This window comes from Mixophyes fleayi, chromosome 1, assembly GCF_038048845.1.
Source record: "Mixophyes fleayi isolate aMixFle1 chromosome 1, aMixFle1.hap1, whole genome shotgun sequence".
NCBI lineage: Eukaryota > Metazoa > Chordata > Amphibia > Anura > Limnodynastidae > Mixophyes > Mixophyes fleayi.
Window position 1 is genome coordinate 45,704,585 of NC_134402.1, and position 22,256 is coordinate 45,726,840.

General features: G+C 43.6%; 1 protein-coding gene across 2 annotated transcripts in view; it reads left to right on the forward strand.

The window, feature by feature from the left end:
- Positions 1-22,256, forward strand: part of LOC142136854 (uncharacterized) — a 358,937-nt gene that overhangs the window by 23,839 nt on the left and 312,842 nt on the right. For both annotated transcript variants that reach the window (XM_075194706.1, XM_075194707.1), the window contains exon 2: positions 20,411-20,578. In XM_075194706.1, the coding sequence (XP_075050807.1) occupies positions 20,411-20,578 (168 nt within the window). The remainder of the gene's footprint in view (positions 1-20,410; positions 20,579-22,256) is intronic.

Below are 22,256 nucleotides of genomic sequence, written 5' to 3' on the forward strand. Positions count from 1 at the left end.
CCTTTAATTCTGGGCCACCCTTAGCTTGTTCTTCACAATCCTTGTATCGACTCGACCAAGGGTGAGATCATCAAGTGGGGTCCTCGATGCCATTACTCATGCTTGTCTCTACCACTCAGAATTACTCAGATCTGCCCTGAGCGATTGCCTCTGTATTACCGTGAATTCTCTGATGTTCTCTCTAAGAAGGAAGCAGATATTCTTCCTCCTCTCCGGGAGTACGATTGTGCAATTGATCTTATCCCTGGTTCTAGGTTGCCCAAGGGAAGATTATATGCTTTATCTATTCCAGAAACCCAAGCCATGGAATCATATGTAAAAGAGAACCTACAAAATGGCTTTATTCGGCCTTCCAAGTCTCCTGCCGGAGCAGACTTCTTCTTTGTGGCTAAAAAAGACGGCGGGCTTAGGCCTTGTATCGATTACAGAGGGTTAAATAAAATAACCATTAAAAATACTTATCCATTGCCACTTATCTCAGCCATCTTCGATCAACTGAAAGGAGCTAATATCTATTCTAAAATTGACCTACGAGGGGCCTACAATCTGATACGTATCCAAAATGGCGACGAATTGAAGACGGCCTTTAATACTCAAACGGGCCATTATGAATACCTCGTTATGCCCTTCGGCCTCAGCAAAGCTTCAGCTGTTTTTCAAGACTTAATTAACGGTGTCCTTCGCGAATTCTTGGGTTCCTTCGTAGTGGTCTATTTAGATGACATACTGATTTATTCCCGTTCATTAGAACAACACCGGGAACATGTTCAACAAGTATCATCTGTACGCTAAATTAGAAAAATGTGAGTTTGAAGTCTCCAGGGTCACTCTTCTGGGATATGTCATTTCTCCTGAAGGCTTTGCTATGGACCCCACAAAAGTACAGGCCATTCTCGATTGGGTGCAACCCTCTATTTTGAAGGCCATACAAAGGTTCCTGGGATTTGCTAATTATTATAGGAAGTTTATCAGTTCTTTTTCTATTCTCATCGCCCCATCACAGCTCTGACCCGCAAGGGTGCTAATCCCAAAGCCTGGCCGCCTACTGCAGTTCCCGCCTTCAAAGCCTTGAAACGTGCTTTCATGTCTGCCCCAGTTCTGAGACATCCTAATCCTGACCTTCCTTTCCTTGTTGAAGTTGATGCTTTAGATGTAGGAGTTGGAGCCGTATTGTCTCAGAAAGATCCTAAAGATCACTGCCTTCATCCCTGTGCTTATTTGTCTCGAAAATTCTCTTCCGCTGAAGAACATTACGACGTGGGCAATCGTGAATTACTGGTCTCAAATGGGCATTAGAAGAATGGCTCCACTGGCTTGAAAGGGCAAAACATACTATCACTATCTATACAGACCATAAAAACTTGTCCTACATCGAGTCCGCTAAAAGATTCAACTCCAGGCAAGCACAGTGGTCCCTCTTCTACGTTTTCGCATTCGGTTTACCTGCCCTGTATACCGTCCTTCAGTTGGGCAATCCGCCTCGTCAGACAGCAACTGAGTACAATGAATAATAACAGTGTATCTACGTTGCAAAATCGCACACTATACACCTTTTCTGCGCAGAAAATTGAAAGTTCCCAACAACCGTAATAATGTCTCAGAGGCTTTCACAAGACCATAAAAACTTGTCCTACATCGAGTCCGCTAAAAGATTCAACTCCAGGCAAGCAAAGTGGTCCCTCTTCTTCTCCCGTTTCCATTTCATTATTACCTTTTGGCCTGGTTCTAAGAACTTAAGAGCGGATACCCTGTCTCGTAGCTTTATCTCTTCTCAAACTCCAGTTTCTGAGCCCTGTTCCATTATTCCAGCTTCTTCTATTTTAATTGCCTTCATGCGGGAACTGGATAAAACTCTGCAGCAGTGTCAATCACAGGCACCTGCTGAAACGCCAGTGGGTAAACTTTTCGTGCCCGTACACCTCAGAAAGTCGGTCCTCTCACAGTGTCATGATAACAAGGCTTCTGGACATCCCGGTATTGCCAAGACTATTGAAATCGTCTCTCGTACTGTCTGGTGGCCATCATTATCTGCGGATGTAAGATAGTATATATCATCCTGTGACCTGTGCTCCAAGAACAAAGTCTGCGGAAGCACCCCTTCTGGGCTATTAATGCCGTTACCTATCCCGGTCAGACCTTGGACCCATGTGTCCATCGACTTCATCGTTGATTTACCTCTATCTTCCGGGTGCAACACCATCTAGGTAACGGTGAACTGGTTCAGTAAAATGGCCCATTTTATTCCTTTGACCAAGTTACCTTCTGCTCGTTTTTTGGCCACCTTGTTCGTCAAACATATATTCCGTTACCATGGGCTACCGGAAGATATTGTGTCAGACCGAGGTTCACAATTCATCGCAGTCTTCTGGAAGGCCTTCTGCTCCATTTTAGGTATCAGTCTCAGTCTTTCATCTGCCTACCATCCGCAGTGAAACGGACAAACCGAAAGGGTAAACCAATCCTTGGAGCAGTATCTGCGACTGTATATTTCCAAACACCATGACGACTGGGCTGACCTCCTTCCCTGGGCCGAATTTGCGTACAACAATGCATGCCACACGTCTTCCAGGTACTCTCCTTTTTATTGCAACCTGGGGTACCATCCCAGAGTCAACTCTTTATCCTCTCTATCCACTGATAGACCACCTGAAACACGAGCCACGGCCACCCGCCTTAGGAAGATATGGAAGTCAGTGCATCAGGTCTTTACGCCGAGCTTCCTTTAGGTCTAAAGTCTTTGCTGATTTACATCGTTCCACTTGTTCATTCAAGGTTGGAGACTCAGTGTGGCTCTCTACTCGGAATATAAGACTCCTTCAGCCATGTAAGAAATTAGGACCTAAATTTATTGGTCCATTTACCATCCTAAAGCAAGTCAACCCAGTGGCCTTCAAACTGAAGCTTCCGGAATCTTTAAAAATTCCCAGTACATTTCACTGCTCTTTGTTGAAACCTGCCCGGTTTTCCAGAAAATTCAAACCTCAGCCAGTTTCAGTGGATGGACATCAAGAGTTTATAGTGGAGAAGATCCTGGATTCAAAGAAGGTCCAGGATCAGGTTAACTACTTAGTTCATTGGAAAGGGTACGGACCTGAGGAACGGTCCTGGGTACCACAAAGGAATCTGCACTCAGATAAACTACTCGCTGATATCTTCAAAAAGTTTTCAGAGAAACCTGGGTGTCAGGGTTCCTTGACCCCTCCTCAAGGGGGGGTACTGTTAAGAGCCGCGGTGGCTCCGGGCACCGCTGCGACTCGCTTCCTGCCCAGCCTCAGAGTCCCGGCCTTCATCATGACAACCGGCACGCCATTTCCTCATGCCCCCGGCTGTTGCCTAGGACGCCCTCAGTTCTCAGTGCCGCGTCCCGGCATCTAGGGCAGCCGGGCGCGTGCGCATATTCAATATAATTATATCCCAGCTGGGCTAAGTATTCCCTGCTGTGCAGGGCACTGTTCATTGGCCCCTGCATGTTTATAAGGCAGACATTCCTGCCGGTTATAGTTCCTGCTCCAGTGCTTTAGCCTGCTCTCTCTGTACCTGCTTGTCATTGTACCTGTTTATTGTTGCCAACCCTTGCCTGAATATTTGACTACGATTGACTGTCTGTGCCCCTTGACCTATTGCCTGGACTCTTACGCTGCTATTTTGCCTGTGACCTCTGACCTCGGCTTGTCTACTGGATACGCTGTCTGCTGCTGGCCCTCGACCCTTGGCTGGACTTCATTCTGCTGTTTGCTCCTATACTCTATCTCTGGGTTCTCCCCAGTCAGTGCACAACTTACGACCCTCTGTTGTCTGCGGCCAAGTCTGTCCCCACCACTAGGGGCTCCAGTGAACACCAGACTTCAGAGCAGACTCCGGGTTTTGATGTACTGGCTAGAGGGGTTCCTAACAGTCTGAACTCACTTCACAGGTGACTACTTTGAATGGTTTCAGAACCTTGCACAACACGGAAAATATTCTCCACTGCGCTTGTCTAAAATACATCCCCCCTCTTTTCCCAGTGTCATGGCTTGTGGAGTAAACATGGATGGCTTTTCGTGTTCCTCCATCCACAGAAGCATATACAGGGTGGAATTCCACCTTGTCACTACCTCTTGCTTCAGTTGGTGGCAGGGCAAATTAAATTGCTCTTGCAACTGCTGCAATCTCCTACACGCTGTTGCCGAATGCCGGAAATGTCCAGATATTTTACGGGTCACAGCCATGGCATCTGTGATCCGCTTTTCGACTGGGTGACAGCGTTCATACTTGCTTTCTCTTGCAAAGGATTGTTTAACAGTTAATTGTTGTAAACTACTAGTAGTCTTCTTCTTGGTCTGCTTCTGGGATGAAGTTTCACCCCAGCAGCAGCATTGGGACTAACGCTCAGGAATTCTTCTGAGGAATCCAGGATAGTGGAGGAGTCATCTAGCCTTAGCAGCTTGGATGCAGGAGAGAAGGGTCCTAGCCAGTGGCATATTGGGAACTTAAGGTGGCCCTGGAAAAAAGTCTGAAAGTGGCCTCAGTATTTATGTGCCCCCAGTGTGTCTGCCCATGTGTGTGCCCAGAGTATGTGTGCCCAGTGTGTGTACCTGTATACGTGTGTCCTGTTCTTGTCACTTTCACCTCCTGTGGCTGCTGGTATCTGTAGCTCAGCTGCTGCTTCTCTGGATCCTGGAATGTTGGAGGCCCTTTTTGGAAAAAAAAATGGGTACATTTAATTTAGAAAACTCCAACCATCCCCGGCATTAAATCAATAGCATATACATTTACTAAATTGCCATCCTCTCCCCAAACTCAGCACCTCATTCAATTAATAGTCCCCAAGCTACCCCATCTTTAATTAGTCCCCACCAATAAATTAAATTGTCCCACCATCACCCCACAAATAAAATATTACCCATTAAATAATTAGCCCCCACCTAAACACCACCATTAATTTAATAGCCTACCTCCCACAAACATTATATTAAGAACCCCCTTCACACTCTATAATAAGAATCCCCCCTCCCTTCCATCCCTCGCACTTAATATTATGAACCCCCCTCACATATAATATATATATATATATATATATATATATATATATAAATTATATTTTTTTAAAAGCCCCCCTATCATACTCACACACTTTATTAACATACCCTTCCTTCCCTCACACACTATATGTTAACCCCCCCCAATCACACACTGTATTAACATACCACCTTCTTCCCTCCTCACACTTACACTTACCTTGTAACATCCACTGTCTGAGGGATTAGACAGCCTCTCCGCTCTGCATGTCTGGCTGCTTCCTCCTATCGGTGCTATAGATAGGAGTCGCATAGGACGCGTAACATGTGACAGGTGCCGTCCCATGTGACTCCTGTCTACAGCTCTGATAGGAGTAAGGAGCCAGACACAGGGATCCGCGCTGCGCCCACATTAAGCAAGGTAGCTGGTCCCGAAGGAGGGGCCAGCCACCCACTACCACACTGACCCCCTCCGCTAGCACCCGATCCGGTGGGGACTCACAATTTTATTTTATTTTTTTTAAAAAGCAAAAAATACATTCGGCGACTTCCTGAGGCCAGCAGCCTACCGGGACTTATATGGCCAATCCGCCCCTGGTCCTAGCTGATCATGGACTGCTTGTTTTTTTTAGCATAAGTTTCTGATTTTCCCAACACCTTGCCATGAACTTGCTCAAATGGCGTAACATGGATGAGCTTCCTAGATGGTTAAGGTCCCTCCCTTGACTGACTGTGGCTTTACATAGGCTACAAATGGCTCTTGTCAGAACTTGGGTAAAAATAATTCCACACCTAAGAAGAGGATTTTTTGGTCTTATGTCCAGGCATGACAATGGCCTTCTCCTGATCACGTGCCAGAACTGTTTCCACTGGTGCAGGACTTACACAAACAACATCATCCTCATCAACATCCTCATTAGCGCCCTTATAGGCCTTCTTTATGGTTACACTATCAGAAGGGTCAGGATTACACATAGCACTAGTGGATGGACTCTCCTCAGGAATTTGTATAATTTCTGAATCTGAACATACATTTTCCTCTAATGCCTTACTGTTTTCTTCTAGCTCGGCTTTTACATGTAAAAGTAGTTGTGCTCCACTTTTGGAGTCCGACTTACTTGGTCTGCCTTGGTCACGAGTGACCTTACAAGATAATGCCTCAGTAATAGTTGCAGATCTCGCACTCAAAGAGTTAGGCGAAGGCCTCATTCTTTCTTTGCCACTGCGTGTGTAGAATGGCAAGTTGGCAAATTATTTTTTTTTTGCCAGATAACTTTGCCAGGATTACAGCTCTTTTTTTCCTGACCATGGTATTTTTGTTTCCCTGACTTAAAAAGACTATGTCATTTACATAGGCTTTACCAGATGACGTACAGGGATTACTATCATCATGACTGGTGGCAGCAGCTGCTTGGTGCTCCTGCTCTTCTGTGTACTGCTGTGAATCCATTTTGATAACACTGTACACTTTGACTGCAAATTCAGAAGAAAAGCCTGGAAGGCCTAGGATTGGTATTTCAGCAATGACAATTAGCAATGGAGCAATGGAGCTCTTCTCTTTGTGTGTTACGTATATGACAAAGTAGAATTGGACTGCAGAATTACATCAACCCTGTAAGCCCAATTTTTGGTATTATTCTGTATTTATCTTACTATCAACATCCAAAGGATAGTGGAGGATTATTTTAACGACACCTTGGAAAAAGAAACATCAGACAGTCCCTTTACATACTGGGAGGAAAAAAGGGAATTTGGAGACCCATGTACCAACTAGTTTTGCACTGCCTAAGCTGCCCACCCTCCAATGTGTACTCGGAAAGAGTTTTCAGCACAGCCGGGAACCTTGTCAGCGATTGGCGTAGGAGGCTACTTCCTCAAAATGTGGAAAAGATGATGTTCATAAAAATGAACTACAATTTCCACAAGAAAGGCCTTTCCCGCCAATTACATCAAAATACTGATACTTCTGTAATGGTGGATTCCAGCGGTGATGAATTAATAATGTGTGAGGATGATGACAAGATCTTGCCACAGTAGAGTTCATTAACAGCACTGTTACCTTAGCTGCCTTAAGGTCATTTCTCATGTGCAAGCTATTTTATGAGGCATATAAATCTGCAAATGTGTGTTTGTGGATTAATTCCTAGAAATAGTGTGACATGGTTCAGAGGAGCTGTTTAAATCAATGTGTGTGTTTATGTTAAACTACCCAGAGGGTGCTGGTAGAGAAGAGCCTAGATCTATGGTAGCCCCTTGTATCCTATATGGCAGATCGCAAAAGTGAAAGCCTTTGAAAATATCTTTTTCAGGACAGTGAAATCTAACACCTCTCTGGGAAGCCTCAGACATGCCGACTGCAGAGACAGGGTTATATGTGAATGAACAATTCAGGCTGAATAGGGTCACCGGAAAATATCATATCATTTTCTCCAATATCATACTTACCAGGGGCATATGTGGTATGGAGATAAAGGGGAACTTATGACATGTTGTGTGGAGGTAAATTTATGTTTGTACGCCATACTGGTAATAATTCGGGACAGGGTATTTAAAACCTGAATTAGGAGCTATGTCCACAGGGGTCATAAAACCCTAATTTGCATTCCCACAGACCTTAGTTCTGACATCACAGGAAGGGGGGCTGTGGGCCCTGCAGCTTGGTTTTAAAACTGCACTGTGACTCTAAGAAATTGTCCATTTTTGGGAGTCAATCTGATATTGAAGAGTGTCTTATTTTCCTGCTACTCCCAGCGCCAGAAACTTGATTATATGTGAGTTAACAATTCTGTGTTTTATCCTTTTTATTTTATAAGGAACAATTGCATTATATTTGTATGTCACTTTACTAGCTGTGTTATCTTAATCATTGTGGATGTATTTTCCATATTAAATTACATGTAATAAGTTAAAGTCTCTGTGTTCTTACGAATTCACGCCACAGTTTGGTCAAAATGCTACATAATAGAAAAGAGTAGAACATCGTGGTTTATATTAACTCTGATTAAAGTAAATTGTGCTAGATTAATCAAAGGGAGAAGAGTGTCAGCTCTTCATAAAAAACCTTGGTGATGGCATAGTTGGTACGCAAAGCTAGTGTGTGTCATAGTTAGGGAAGGATTTAAAAATTTTAGACAGACCAGGTGGTTGTTTTTGGTTAACCCTGTGTCACACACGCGTCACGCAGGCTCAGGTGAGTGTTGTTCGTGACAAATTGGTGGCAAGCTTGTGGGATATATTTTTTATTTTTTAAGAACTTAAGTGAATTAGGGTTATGTGATTCCTGAGAGAGGAAATACAGACTAACTCACCAGAGACTTAACTCAATGCTGAAAAAATTATAAGACATACAGCAATTTCTTTCTGCAGCTCCCCTCCCCCCTTCTCTTGTTTTTCTTATCTTTTTTTTTTATTTGGCATTATACTGTGGGAGATTGCTGCTTTATATAAACGTATGTTCAAGGATGCGCTCATTGCACAATGTGAGGAAAATGGAATTCCAAGCCATGGCAAAAGCAAGGAGCAATTGATTGAAGCCCTCTTGCAGAGAGTTCAGCACCACGTTGTAGATGTGTTCCAGGAAGGGCACAGCCAAGATACAGAAGCTGACCTGACTGTGGATATTGCTCAAAACCGTGGACTGTTAGTTTTGGATGATACTAATAGTTCATGTGTGGATACTGCTATGGACGTTTATTTGCAAACTGCCCTAAAATTTTTGGGCCCAGCGGACATTACAACTAAAATACAGCTTATACGGCAGTTCCATGAGAAAGAAGTTGCCGAGCGAGATGCAGAGAGGAGATCCCAGCTGGAGCTTGCCAAGCTCAAACGTCAACCAGAAGCCAGAGAGGCTGGTATCAGCAGAACCCGTCCAGAGAATTTCCTTGTTTTGGAAAAAGATGGGGATTTTTATGCTTTTTTGCGAGGATTTAAAAAGACTTGCCGACAGTATGGACTGTACTGAGATCTGTTTGCGAGGGACCTGGTTTGCGAGGGAAAGCATTAAAGGCCTTTGCAGATCTTCCACCTGAGATAGACAGAGATTATGAACAATCAAAAGTGCCCTGTTGCAGCGTTTAATATCACGCCGAAGGCGCACAGACAGAAATTCTGAGATTTAAAATGCAGCACTTCTGACACTTATTCAGTACTTGTGGCCCAACTGTCTGCTCCTTTCAAACAGTGGATTATGGGGTTAAAGATCACCACCTTTGATGCTCTGAAAGATTTAATGATCCAGGAGCAATTTCTCACGTTGTGCCCACCTGATTTGAAAGAATGGGTAGTGGATCGGGACCTTGACTCATCTGCGAAAGCAGCTAGAGTGGCTGACAAGTATACTGTCACCCGGGCACCTGAAGCTAAAAGAAGGACTTTTGCACCAGTGCAGTCTGCCTGGAAAGGGGGACGGCCAGGGGAATCAACGCCACCCCAACTGTCCAGAAAAAAAGACCACTTCACCCTCATCTGGGGTAGTACCTTCCCTGCAATCTGCTCCTGCTGTCCTGTGTGTTGCTGGGCCACAAGGGACTGGAAGGACAACCTGCAAACAGTCACTGTGGGTGACAAGGTAACTGTGGGGTTAAGAGACACGTAGGCTGATATTACACTGGTGCATTCAGAACTGTTGGGGTTAGGGCACTTCATACCAGGAAAATTTATTTTTTGTGCAAGGGGTGGAATTCACCTTATGGTGCCTATGGCAAGATTTACCTTGATTGGGATGCTGGAAAGGGTCTAAGAGAAGTAGGGGTATCGGACAATATCCCTGCCAGTGTGTTACTTGGGACTGATTTAGGTAGAATTCTTTCTCAGTATGTTTCCACTGTTGATGTTGTAGAATCAGCTGGGAGTACCAACTTTTTTTTCCTGGTACAAGGCGGTGACAAGGACAAGGTCTGATCAGTTGCACCTGAAATGTGTAAACCAGCATGTGACAGGAAAGGGTATATTCTATTTAGAGATGCTCACTGACCCCTGTGAAGTGGTTTTGGATCTGGATTAGTTTCGTGTTTTGGTTTTGGCACAACCGCCTTTGTGTGTTTTGGTTTTGGATCTTTAAATATTTAGAAAAATTGCTAAAATCACATAATTTTGTTCTTTTTTGGATCCTATGTTATTATTAACCTCAATTACACAAATTTCCAGTCATTTCCAGTCAATTGACCACCTCACAGGTCACAATATTATTTTCATACACTTTCAAGAAAAGACTGCAGCAGTTCTTGCCAGTGATAAGAAGAAAGCCATTGTCCTGCCTGCACATAAGACCAAAAATCAACCTCTTATGTGTGCAATTAGTTTTACACAAATCCTGAGAACAGTTGTCTAGCCATTTGCAGAGTTTGTAAAGCCACAGTCAGTAGAAGTAGGGTCCATATCCATCTAGGATCCTCATCCATGTTGCGGAATTTGAAGCAAGTTCATGGAAAGCTGTTGGGGAAATCAGAAACTTATGTTAAAAAAAATAACAACAAGCAGTCCAGCATCAGCAACCTCACTTTTCTCATCTAGATCCCAGCACCTGCAATCGACACCCCCAACACCTTCATCATCAATATCCTTACAAGTAATGGGAGTTAGTCCTGCATCCAAGTTGCTATGGCTAGATGACTTCTCCACTAACCATGATTCATCTGAAGAATTATTGAGCGTTATTCCTAGTAGTTTACAACAATTGACTGTAAAACAATCCTTTGCTACAGGAAGAAAGCAAGAAAGCTGTCACCCAGTCGCAAAGCGGATCACAGACGCCATGGGGACTATGCTAGTATTAGATCAGCGTCCAATATCCACTATTAATGCAGCTGGTGTTAGACAGTTACTTGAGGTCTTGTGTCCCCATTACCAAATTCCATCACAACACCATTTTACTAGAAAAGCTATTCCTCACCTCTACCAGAAAGTTCGTAAAAATGTAATTATTGGGCTGCAAAATGCTACCCACTGTACACTTAACCACAGATATGGGGACAAGTGTAACTGGGCAAACTAAAGCTTATATGACTGTGACAGCGCACTGGGTTGGTGATTTACATTCACCAGCAGGAACAGCAGCAGCATGTACCCAAGTATGTCACATTTGTCAGAGGCAGGCTACTCTGTGTATCACCGGCTTCACTAAGAGGCATATAGCTGACAATCTGTTACAAAAACTAAGTGATGTCATTGCAACATGGCTTATCCTGCTTTGACTCTCCTGAGGATATGTGATTTCTGATAATGCCACAAATATTGTTAGAGCATTACAGCGGGTGGAATTCCATCACATTTACTGTTTTGCACACAATCAACTTAGTGGTACAGACCTTTTTAAAAAATTACAATGACATGCAGGAGATGCTGTCTGTGTCCCTAAATATTTAGGGTAATTTTGTAGGATGCATGTAGGAGAATGCAGCAGCTGCAAGAAGAGTAAAATTTGTGGGGGAATGTATTTTAGTCCAGCGAAGTAGTTAGCTGTGAAGAGAGTGCAGTCACAGTTAGCATGAGTCAAGTGATTGCCCTAATTATACTTTTTAAGAAGCAAGTAGAGAAATTGAAGGAGGAAATTAAACTAAGCAAATCCGCTAACTATATTGTAATTGTAGATTAAGTACTTAATTTGCTTCGCCAGGATCCAAGAGTTATCAACATTTTGTAATGGGATCACTACATTTTGCCAACTGTGCTTGATCCTAGGTTTAAGAGCTATGTCTTCTCTTTGTTTCCAACTGACCCAGAACTGAAGAGATGCAAGGAGCTCCTGGTCAGCAGGATGACAGCTCAAGTGGTACATAACACAACAACGTCTTCTCCTTCAGTTTCTCTGACAACTGCTTCTAGGAAAAAAACGAAGATTTCCCAAGACACCCAGTGATGATGCAGATGAGTCAGCACAACATTTTGACATTTGGGCTTGTCTAAAAGAATTTCCCCAAAATCGTGACAGCTCTGCTATAAAATGAACTACAATCATCGCTATGCTGGCGTCAATGTGGTCGGGAGGGCACCCTGTCCCATATATGGTGGCATTGTCCAAAGCTACTTTCTTTCTGGAAGTCGGTCCACCAGTTAACCTCCAACATCACTCAGATTTCTCTCCCTCCATCTCTTTCGTATTCCTTACTCCCACCCTCTATTCCCAAAATATCAAAATCAACTCAGAAATTTCTCACACATATACTTTGTGCTGCTAGATACCAAATTGCCCTTTTTTGGAAAAACCCGAGCCCTCCCTCCCTGCCCTCTGTTATCAACCGCATTTGGCAAGTCTATCACATGGAGTATATGACTAGCATTCTCCGCCGCACCCCTGTCCAATTCGATAAGGTCAGTTTCTTCTTACTTCTCTCCCTATTTGCGTGGCTAGTGATTTCCCTTCACCCTCTCCCCCCTATTTTTTTCCTTTCTCTTTTCTTTTCTTCCAACCCTCCCTAAATTTGCTTTTGTACTTTCATTTTATTAACTATATGCTACTTATATTACGTGGAATCTTCATTGCAATTCTATTTTACCTGTATTGCCTGTTTTCCACAATGTTTGTATCGTAAAACTCAATAAAAAAATTAACTACAAATTGCATGAGGAAGGCCATTATCGGCAACTACATCAAAGTACAAAGACTTTTGTGATGGTGGAAAGACTGCAGAATTACAGCAACCCTGTAAGCATTATTATTTGTATTTTTCTGCAATGAGAATTCGCAATGGAGAAATGGAGCTCTCCTGAATGTCACTGTAGATTTTGTTGAACACTGCTACCACCCTCCTCTTTCAATTCTATCTATTTGCCTGTCCAACTGCTCTACACTCTGTGCTACCCCTTCTGTGTCCCTCTCTCAAATGGCGCTAGATCGCCGTGGAGGGCGGTATCTATAGATTTCAAAACTCGCAAGATCCGAGATCCGATGAGGTAATGATGACGTTTTACCTCGATTTCGATTATGAAAAAGCGTACCGACTCGGCTCAGTACTCGGATCCCCTAATTTTGGGTGTGTTCGGTTCTTGAGGAACCGAAACGTGAGCATCTCTAATTCTATTGTACCTGAAGTATGTAATGATTTTAATGCCACTCATGTTACAGTGTCAGAATTTGCTGAGAGTAACCACGTCTTTTCCCAGGTACCAGCAGTGGCGGATCCCGTGGGGGGCGATCGGGGCATTCGCCCCCCCTAGCTGCAAAAAGCTAGGTCCCAGCTGCCGATTAAAATGGGAGGGGCGGGGCAAAATGTGGGCCAGCCAATCAGAGTGGTCCCAGCCGGCGACCACAACGGGAGGGGGCGGGGCCAATTGTGGGCGGAAGGCGGGGTTAATGCAGGCCAGCCAATCAGAGCAAAGGAGGGGCGTGATTATGCAAAATCGCCCCCCCCTAAACATAAAGTCTAGATCCGCCCCTGGGTACCAGGTGGTAACAGGGAAAGGGAAAGTCATATTGTATCTGATGTGTGTAATGATGCTAATGCCACACCTGTCATTGTTTTAGAATGTACTGAAAGTACCCATGGTTTTTCCCAGGTGCCAGGATTTGACAGGGAAAGAGAATGTTGTATTGTACCTGATGCGTATAATGATGATAATGCCAAAAATAATATTGCATTAGAATCTAAACCTGTTTTCCCACTGACATTTTGTCATGAGGTAAGGGACAGATGACACTGTTACAGCAAATTTCGGCATTGATACCGATGTAGATTAGGGATGTGCACCGGCGACTTTTGGTGTCTCGTGTTTTGGATTCAGATTTTCGCAATGTTTTGGGTTCGGATTTGTTTCGCAAAACACCTGCCGAAAGGTTTTGGTTTGGATTTAAGGTTTTGGATTCGGATTTTTTTTTAAAAAAGCATAAAAAGTTCAAAAATCAAGTTTTTGGGCTTATTTTCACTCCTATGCTATTATTAACCTCAATAACATTCATTAACAAGCATTTCCACTAATTTACAGTGTATTCTGAACACCTCACAATATAGTTATTAGTCCAAAACGTTGCAACGAGGTATCTTTCTGGACTGCGTAGTGGAGTGGTCCCCACAATATAATAAGAAAACCATCAACTGGTCTTAATCGCACCAAAAAATGTACCTGGACTGCGTAGAGGAGTGGGTCACCACAATATAATTTAAAAACCCTGAACTTGTATGAATCGCACCAATAAATGTATCTGGAATGCGTACAGGAGTGGTCACCACAATATATATAATAAGAAAACCATCAACTGGTCGTAATCGCACCAAAAAATGTACCTGGACTGCGTAGAGGAGTGGTCACTCACCACAATATAAATTAAAAACCCTGAACTTGTATGAATCGCACCAATAAATGTATCTGGACTGCGTAGAGGAGTGGTCACCACAATATAATTAATAAAAAACCCTCCACGGCTCTGAATTTCCCCCCAAAAAATTCTGGACTGTGTAGTGGGGTGGCCCCGGTACTAAATTTGATACCTGGGCAACAATACCTCCTCCAAGTTCCAAGTGTAGTGTTTATAACATATTAACACTACACTAATTCTAGCACGTCAAACCCTCTTGTTTTAAATAATGACAGGGCATTTAACTTTTGATTAAATTTTTTGAATTTGTTGACATTTTCTTTTACTTTTTGAACATGGCAAACGACTGTTGAATGGTCACATAATGCCAAAAAAATAGTTGCACCCACCCTTATGTTGTTGAAATAGGACATGCACACTTTAACAAACCAATCATTTCAGCGACAGGGCCTACCAAACAACTGTGGCTGAAATGATTGGTTTGTTTGGGCCCCCACACCAAAATAACAATTCATCTCTCCCTGTACAAACTAAACAGGCTCTACTGAGGAAAGATGTCGTCCTCATCCTCAACCTCTGATTCCTCTCCCCCTACAGTGTGTACTTCCTCCTCCTCACACATTATCAATTCGTCCCTGCTGGACTCCACAACCACAGGTCCCTCTGTACTATCTGGAGGGCAGTGCTGTACTTCATTGAGGAATTGATTATTCATTTTTATAAACATCATTTTTTCAACGTTGTGAGGAAGCAACCTCCTTCTCCGCTCACTGACCAGGTTCCCCGCTGCACTAAAAACTCTTTCCGAGTACACACTGGAGGGGGGACAACTCAGGTAAAATAGAGCCAGTTTGTACAGGGGCTTCCAAACTGCCTTTTTTTCCTGCCAGTAACAATATGGACTGTCTGACATGTCTATTTGGATGGTGTCAGCAAAATAATCCTCCACCATTTTTTCAATTGTGACAGCATCCAATGCAGCGACAGTAGACATGTCTGCAATGGTTGGCAGGTCCTTCAGTCCGGACCAGATGTTATCAGCATCCCCGCCAGCGGCTCTTTTAGGAAAACTGAGCTTTTTCCTCGCAGCCATAGATGTGGAAGAAAATGAGGGTGGAGCTGCTGGCATGTCACGGTCCTCTTCAGAGGACAATCTCCTGACCAGAAGGTCTTTGCACCGCTGTAGACTTGTGTCCGCCGGAAACAGAGACACAACATACGCTTTAAACCGAGGATCGAGCACGATGGCCAGAATGTATTCCTCTGACTTTAAAAGAGTGACCACCCTCGGATCCTGGCAAAGCGTACGAAGGGCTTCATCCACAAGAGCTACATGCTTTGTTGGATCGCAATGCTTTACCAGCTCCTCCCTCACTTTCTCCAGCTGCTTCTGCAACAGCCTGATCAGGGGAATGACCTGACTCAAGCTGGCAGTGTCGGAACTGACTTCTCGTGTGGCAAGTTCAAACGGCTGGAGAACCTTGCACAACACGGAAATCAGTCTCCACTGCGCTTGACTCAGGCGCATCCCCACTCCTTTGCCTATGTCGTAGGTGGCTGTGTAGGCCTGAATGGCCTTTTGCTGCTCCTCCATCCTCTGCAGCATATAGAGGGTGGAGTTCCAGCGCGTCACAACCTCTTGTTTGAGGTGATGGCAGGGCAGGTTCATGCTTTTTTGATGTGCCTCTAGTCTGCGGTAGGCACTGGCTGAATGCCGAAAGTGTCCAGCAATTTTGCGCGCCACTGCAAGCATCTCCTGCACACCCCTGTCACTCTTGAGGTAATGCTGCAACACCAAATTAATGGTGTGTGCAAAACATGGGACGTGCTGGAAATTGCCCATATTTAATGCCCGCACAATGTTACTGGCATTGTCTGACACCACAAATCCCCATGAGAGTCTAAGTGGGGTAAGCCACTGGGAGATAATTTCCCTCAGTTTCTCTAATATGTTGTCAGCGTTGTTCCTCTTATTAAAGCCTGTAATACACAATGTTGCCTGCCTTTGCACGAGCAGCCATTTTGTAGATGCTGCTACTGATGCAGCTGTTGCTGTTGCTGCGGAAGGCGATGCATCTACCCAGTGGGCTGTCACAGTCATATAGTCCTTCGTTTGCCCAGAACCACTTGTCCACATGTCCGTGGTTAAGTGGACAGTGGGTACAACCGCATTTTTCAGAGCACTGAGGACACTTGATCGTACTTCTCTGTACATTTTTGCTATCGCCTGCCTAGTGAAGTGGAATCTTGACGGGATTTGGTACCGGGGACACAATACCTCCATCAACCCTCTAAATCCCACTCCACTGATGGCGGACACCGGGCGCACGTCTAACACCAACATTGCAGTTACAGCCGCAGTTATACGCTTTGCAATAGGGTGACTACTATCGTATTTTGTGGTCATGGCAAATGACTGTTGGACAGTCAATTGTTTTGTGAAAGACTTAGCGGTCTTACGACTTCCCCTCTGGGAAGATGACCGACTAACAGCAGCAACAGCAGCAGTGGCAGTAGTAGGTGTACCACTGCAGGATTCCTCAGATGAATCCCGTATTGGAGAGGACTCAGTCTGGCTGCTGACTTGGGCTGCAGGACTCAATCTGATGGAGATCGTGGAGGAAGTTGACGAGGAGGGTGTTGCTGGTGTGTATCCAACTGGACCACGGGATTTAGGTGTCCCTGTACCGATGACGGTCCTAGCCCCAGTTCCTGAACTAACCACTGAACTATGAAGGTTATTCAGGTGACGTATAAGGGAGGATGTCCCTAGGTGGGCAAGATCCTTACCCCTGCCTATTTGAGCTTTACATAAGCTACATATGGCCATACATTGGTTGTCCGGATTTGGATAAAAATAACTCCAGACCGAAGAGGTGCATTTTTTGGTCTTCTGACCAGGCATGACGATGGGATTTTTTTTATCCCATGGACATCAGCTGTTTCCCCCCCTGGTGCCTCATTTACAATAACCACATCACCATCCTCATCATCAAGTTCCTCCACAGCGCCAGCTACATCATCAATAGCCTCCTCCCGAGCCACCTCTTCACGTACAATGATGGGAAGGTCAGGCTTGACAACCACCAACACCCTTGGACTCGCCTTGGGGATTTGTGATAATTTCTCTTTAGAAGGCAGAGTTGTTTGCTGTTTTGTTGCTGACAGCATAACTCTCTTCAATTTTTTGTAGGGGGGGGAGGAGGTGGAGGGCTAAGATCCTTGGGTGAAGATAGACCACTAGTCATGAACACGGGCCAGGGCCTAAGCCATTCCTTGCCACTACGTGTCGTAAATGGCATATTGCCAACTTTACGTTTCTCCTCAGATGATTTTAAGTTTCTCTTTTTGCTTTTTTTTGAGAACTTGGGCTTTTTGGATTTTACATGCCCTGTGCTAGGAGATTGGGCATCGGGCTTGGAAGACGACGTTGATGGCATTTCATCGTCTATGTCATGACTAGTGGCAGCAGCTTCAGCATTAGGAGGAAGTGGGTCTTGATCTTTCCCTACTTTATCCTTCAAATTTTTGCTCTCCATTATATGTAGCACAAGATACTGCAGAATGTGTGAACTTGGTAATATTGCAGTACCAATGGGCTTATACTGCAGGATTGGTTTGGAAAATTTTGCTGTAATTTAATTTAAAAAAAAAAAAAAAAAAATTTGTATTTTTTTTTATAATTTTTTTAAATTTTTTAAACACTTGGGAATATTGGGGAAATAACTATGCCCTTAGAAGCACAGAGCACGGGACACAGGACCACTGGACTGAACAGGACACAGCACACAGGACCCAGCAGCACCACTGAACTCAAAATTGACAGTGCACAGCACACAGCACCACTGGACTGATACTGCAGAATGTGTGAACTTTGTAATATTGCAGCAGTACCACTGGACTTTTACTGCTGAATGTGTGAACTTGGTAATATTGCAGTACCAATGAGCTTATACTGCAGGATTGGTTTGGCAAATTTTGTTGTAATTAATTTTTTTTTTAATTAGTTTTTTGTATTTTTTTTTTATTAACTTTTTTAAAATTTTTTAAACACTTGGGAATATTGGGGAAATAACTATGCCCTTAGAAGCACAGAGCACAGGACACAGCACCACTGGACTGAACAGGACACAGCACACAGGACCCAGCAGCACCATTGAACTCAAAATTGACAGAGCACAGCACACAGCACCACTGGACTGAAACTGCAGAACACAGCACAGCACAGCACAGCACAGAACTAAAGAGCACAGCACGAGATCTACCAGGACAGAGGACCACCTAACACACCCTCCCTCTACCCTGATCAATGCCCGAGTGAAGATGGCGGCGACTAGCGGGGAATTTATAGGTTCCGAGTATCGCGAGATCCGACAGCGGGATTATGACTCAGAGCCTCGGTTTCAAGTTTTCATTTGGCGCCAATACCGGGATCTGTCTCGGATCGGAAAGGTTCGGGTCGGCTCGGATTCACAAAATCCGAGTGCGCTCATCTCTAATGTAGATAAGTTGCTTGCTAGAAATGGGACAGATGACGATGTGATTACTTCTGTTAGGTTAGATAACAGCAACGTTCTTAACCAGGTAATGTGTTCAGAAGTGAAAGTACAGTTTAAATGGGAGAGAGGGCAGAGTGAAACTGTCTGTTATGTGCCTGAACCAGCCATACCCAAGGGTGTTAAGAATGTGGGGGAGGTGCATAGACATGACCAAAGGGAAATAGCCAGTAACAGCAATCCTTACATTGCTGCTGGGACCTGTAGTTTGAATGTTCACCACTTAGATCTCCATCTGAGTTCTGACCATTCACCTGAGTTTTCTATAGAAACAGGGGGGTCAGTTGCTAGCCCACCCTCACTGAGTCAACCGTCTAACGGCTTAGAGGAGGTCGATGAGGGGCCCACACTATCTGTTATACTATGCCCCAATATAGATGAGTCCAAGGGGGAGTGGAGTGTAATGTTATGTAGCCCACCAGATAAGAATTGCATAGTGTGTCCCCCTGACAGGGAATTTCATAACTGGGAAGCAGGGAAGAGTGAAAGTAGATATTCTGTTTGCTGTGCCTGAATTAAGGGGTTCCCACTTACAGGAGTTTTTGTGGGAGGTAGGTGTTCTCTCAGGCAGCAGATACAAAGATCAAAGTCAGTGAGAGGTACAGAGAGTGTAGCTTAGAATGCAGAGGTTAGCCCACAGCTATTAAAGGACCAGAAGTTCCGGCCAAATGATGTATTTAACCCCTTCTTAATCCTTCTCACCACGGATCCTAGTGAGACCAAGCTATCCCAGTGAAACCAGGGATAGCTGCACTTCTTATCGCTGAAGTGCTTGGTTTGTAAAAGTGTGCATGTCTTTTTTCTGCTGACAGTTCTTCATCCATCAACCTATTGTGCTTGTCGTTTTTAATGTGCCCCATGATAGAGAATGTCTGTTCACATGTGTAGTTGGGACCAAAAATAGAAATAACTTTGCAGCACATTGATGCATAACAGGGTTCAGCTGAAGTAAGCAAGAATCATGCAGCTCTTCCCCAAGGAGAAAGGAGTAAGAACTTGTGGTGCAGACTGTATGTCCCTCCTTTGATCTCAGAAGTGCCCCTGGCACTGTAATACCACTCTGCATTGTGCTAAGGAAGTGGTCATGTGATGCTGCTCCTGGCAAATAATAACATTAAGTTCAGTTATATTTTCTGTTTTACGACTCACAGAGCGTCACCCAGCTCCTATTGAAAGATGGGGCCAATAGGGCATAAAGCTGAGGAAAGGATCAATGACGAAAAAAGTAGGAAGGCACTGGGTGCAGCATGTGAAGGCTCAGAGAAGGGCATGCAGACCTAGGAGCGCCTGTTGCCTCTCACCGCTGTACAGTTATCTCTCTCTCTCAGTTGAGCAGCACCCAATAACTTCCTTAAAACTGTACACCAGCAGTGTGCTAAAAAAATACCAATCCTGACACAGTCTCAGATCACCGGAGCATACGGCTAGACCAATTTTGCTAATCTAGATACTTATCGATACACCTGCAGATCACTGGGCTCTTAGTACTTTCCCCACAGTCTTCTCTTCTGCCTAGCCAACGTAATCTTAATAAAAGTACCATTGTTTTTATATTATTTTAAGGTTATCTGCTTATCCATTTTATCTTTTTCTCTATGTCATAGAATTTGATTTTGAAATGCACAAACTGAAGCAGTGCTCTGAAGAACTTGAAAACATATCAGAAAAATCTGAAGAGCGTGCCGACCTTTACATTGTAGCTGATATCATGAAATCCGAGTTGGAAGAGTTAACAAAAAACTACACCAAGTTTGCTGTCTTGTCTCAGAATGGTAGGAACTATATAACCTCTGTCAGATCCCTTTTGTATAATGTATGAGCTAACCTTTCAACAGTGTCACATATTGTATTTACCGATTCCTATTGTTTATTTGTAAATGGTTTTAACAAAAATAATTTCACTGTTGTTAATTATTCTTCTTTAGAACTGTATTTCTGTAGAGAAAAACAGAACACAGGGCCTCATTTACAAAGTGCAAAATCCCAGATGCACAGCAAAGATTCATTTTGGCCCTGCACCTCGATTTGCATCTAGATTTATGCAAAAAGTTTTATGGAACAAAATGGCCACAGGAAAAGTGTATTTGCATTTTTTTCTGATGGTTGAAGTTTAGAGTGAGCTATTGTATTTTAAAGCTTTTTTTCACAAGTGGATCTAACAAATGTGTTTCTGTTCTAATGTGCAAGTAAAAAGCACAAAATGTATATCAAAGGATTGTATGAGACCCAATCTCTGTCACAGAGCAGTAGCTAGACATTTTAGTGCGCTAGGCAAGAGAGATCATTGGCACCCTTGATTCTGTAGAAGTCATAGTTGGTACGGCCATATGGGACATGGACAGCGTAATATATAGGTGTGGCTAGCCGTTTACAAGCGCTAGACTGTACTTAAACTGCCTCCCTCCCCACAATAAACATTTGCACTCCTGTAATTGTTTAGCACTCTGTTGAATCCCCTAGCTGACACATTTATCTTTAAGTTAAAATAAGTTTGGTTCTATAATAATTAGAGATGCTCACTGACCCCCATGTTATGGTTTTGGTTTTGGATCTTGATTACCATTGTGTTTTGGTTTTGGTTTTGGTTTTGCCAAACCGCCCTTGCATGTTTTGGTTTTGGTTTTGGTTTTGTTTTGCAATTTGTTAAAAAAAATATCATTTTTTTGGGCCTAAAATAACATAATTTAGGTATTATTTTGTACGTACATTATTATTAACCTCACTAACACTAATTTCCAGTCATTTCCATTCAATTTTGACCACCTCCTAGGTCACAATATGATTTTCATATACTTTCAACAAAAAATTGCTGCAGTTCTTGCCAGTGATAAGAAAAAGGCCATTGTCATGCCTTGGCATAAGACCAAAAATTCACGTTTTAAGTGTGGAGTTATTTTTACACAAATCCTGAGAACAGTTGTCTAGTCATTTGTAGCATTTTTAAAGCCACACTCAGTAGAGGTAGGGACCTTTACCATCTTGCATCCCTCATCCATGTTACGACATTTTTCAGCGAGTTCTTGGAAAACTGTTGGGAAAATCAGAAACTTAGGTTAAAAAAAATTACAACAAGCAGTCCAGCATCATCTGCCTCCCTTCTCTCATCTACATCCCAGCACCTGCAATCTACCCCCCCAACACCTTCATCATCAATATCCCCAGAACCAATAATTTACAGTTAAACAATCCTTTGCAAAAGGAAGCAAGTATGAAATCTGTCACCCAGTCGCAAAGTGGATCACAGACGCCATAAGGAATATGCTAGTATTAGATCTGCGTCCAACGTCCATTATTAATGCAGCTGGTTTTAGACAGTTACTTGAGGTCTTCTGTCCCTATTACCAAATTCCATCACGACACCATTTTACTCAAAAAAGGTATTCCTCACCTCTACCAGAAAGTTGATAAAAATTTAATTATTGGGCTACAAAATGCCATTCTACCCACTGT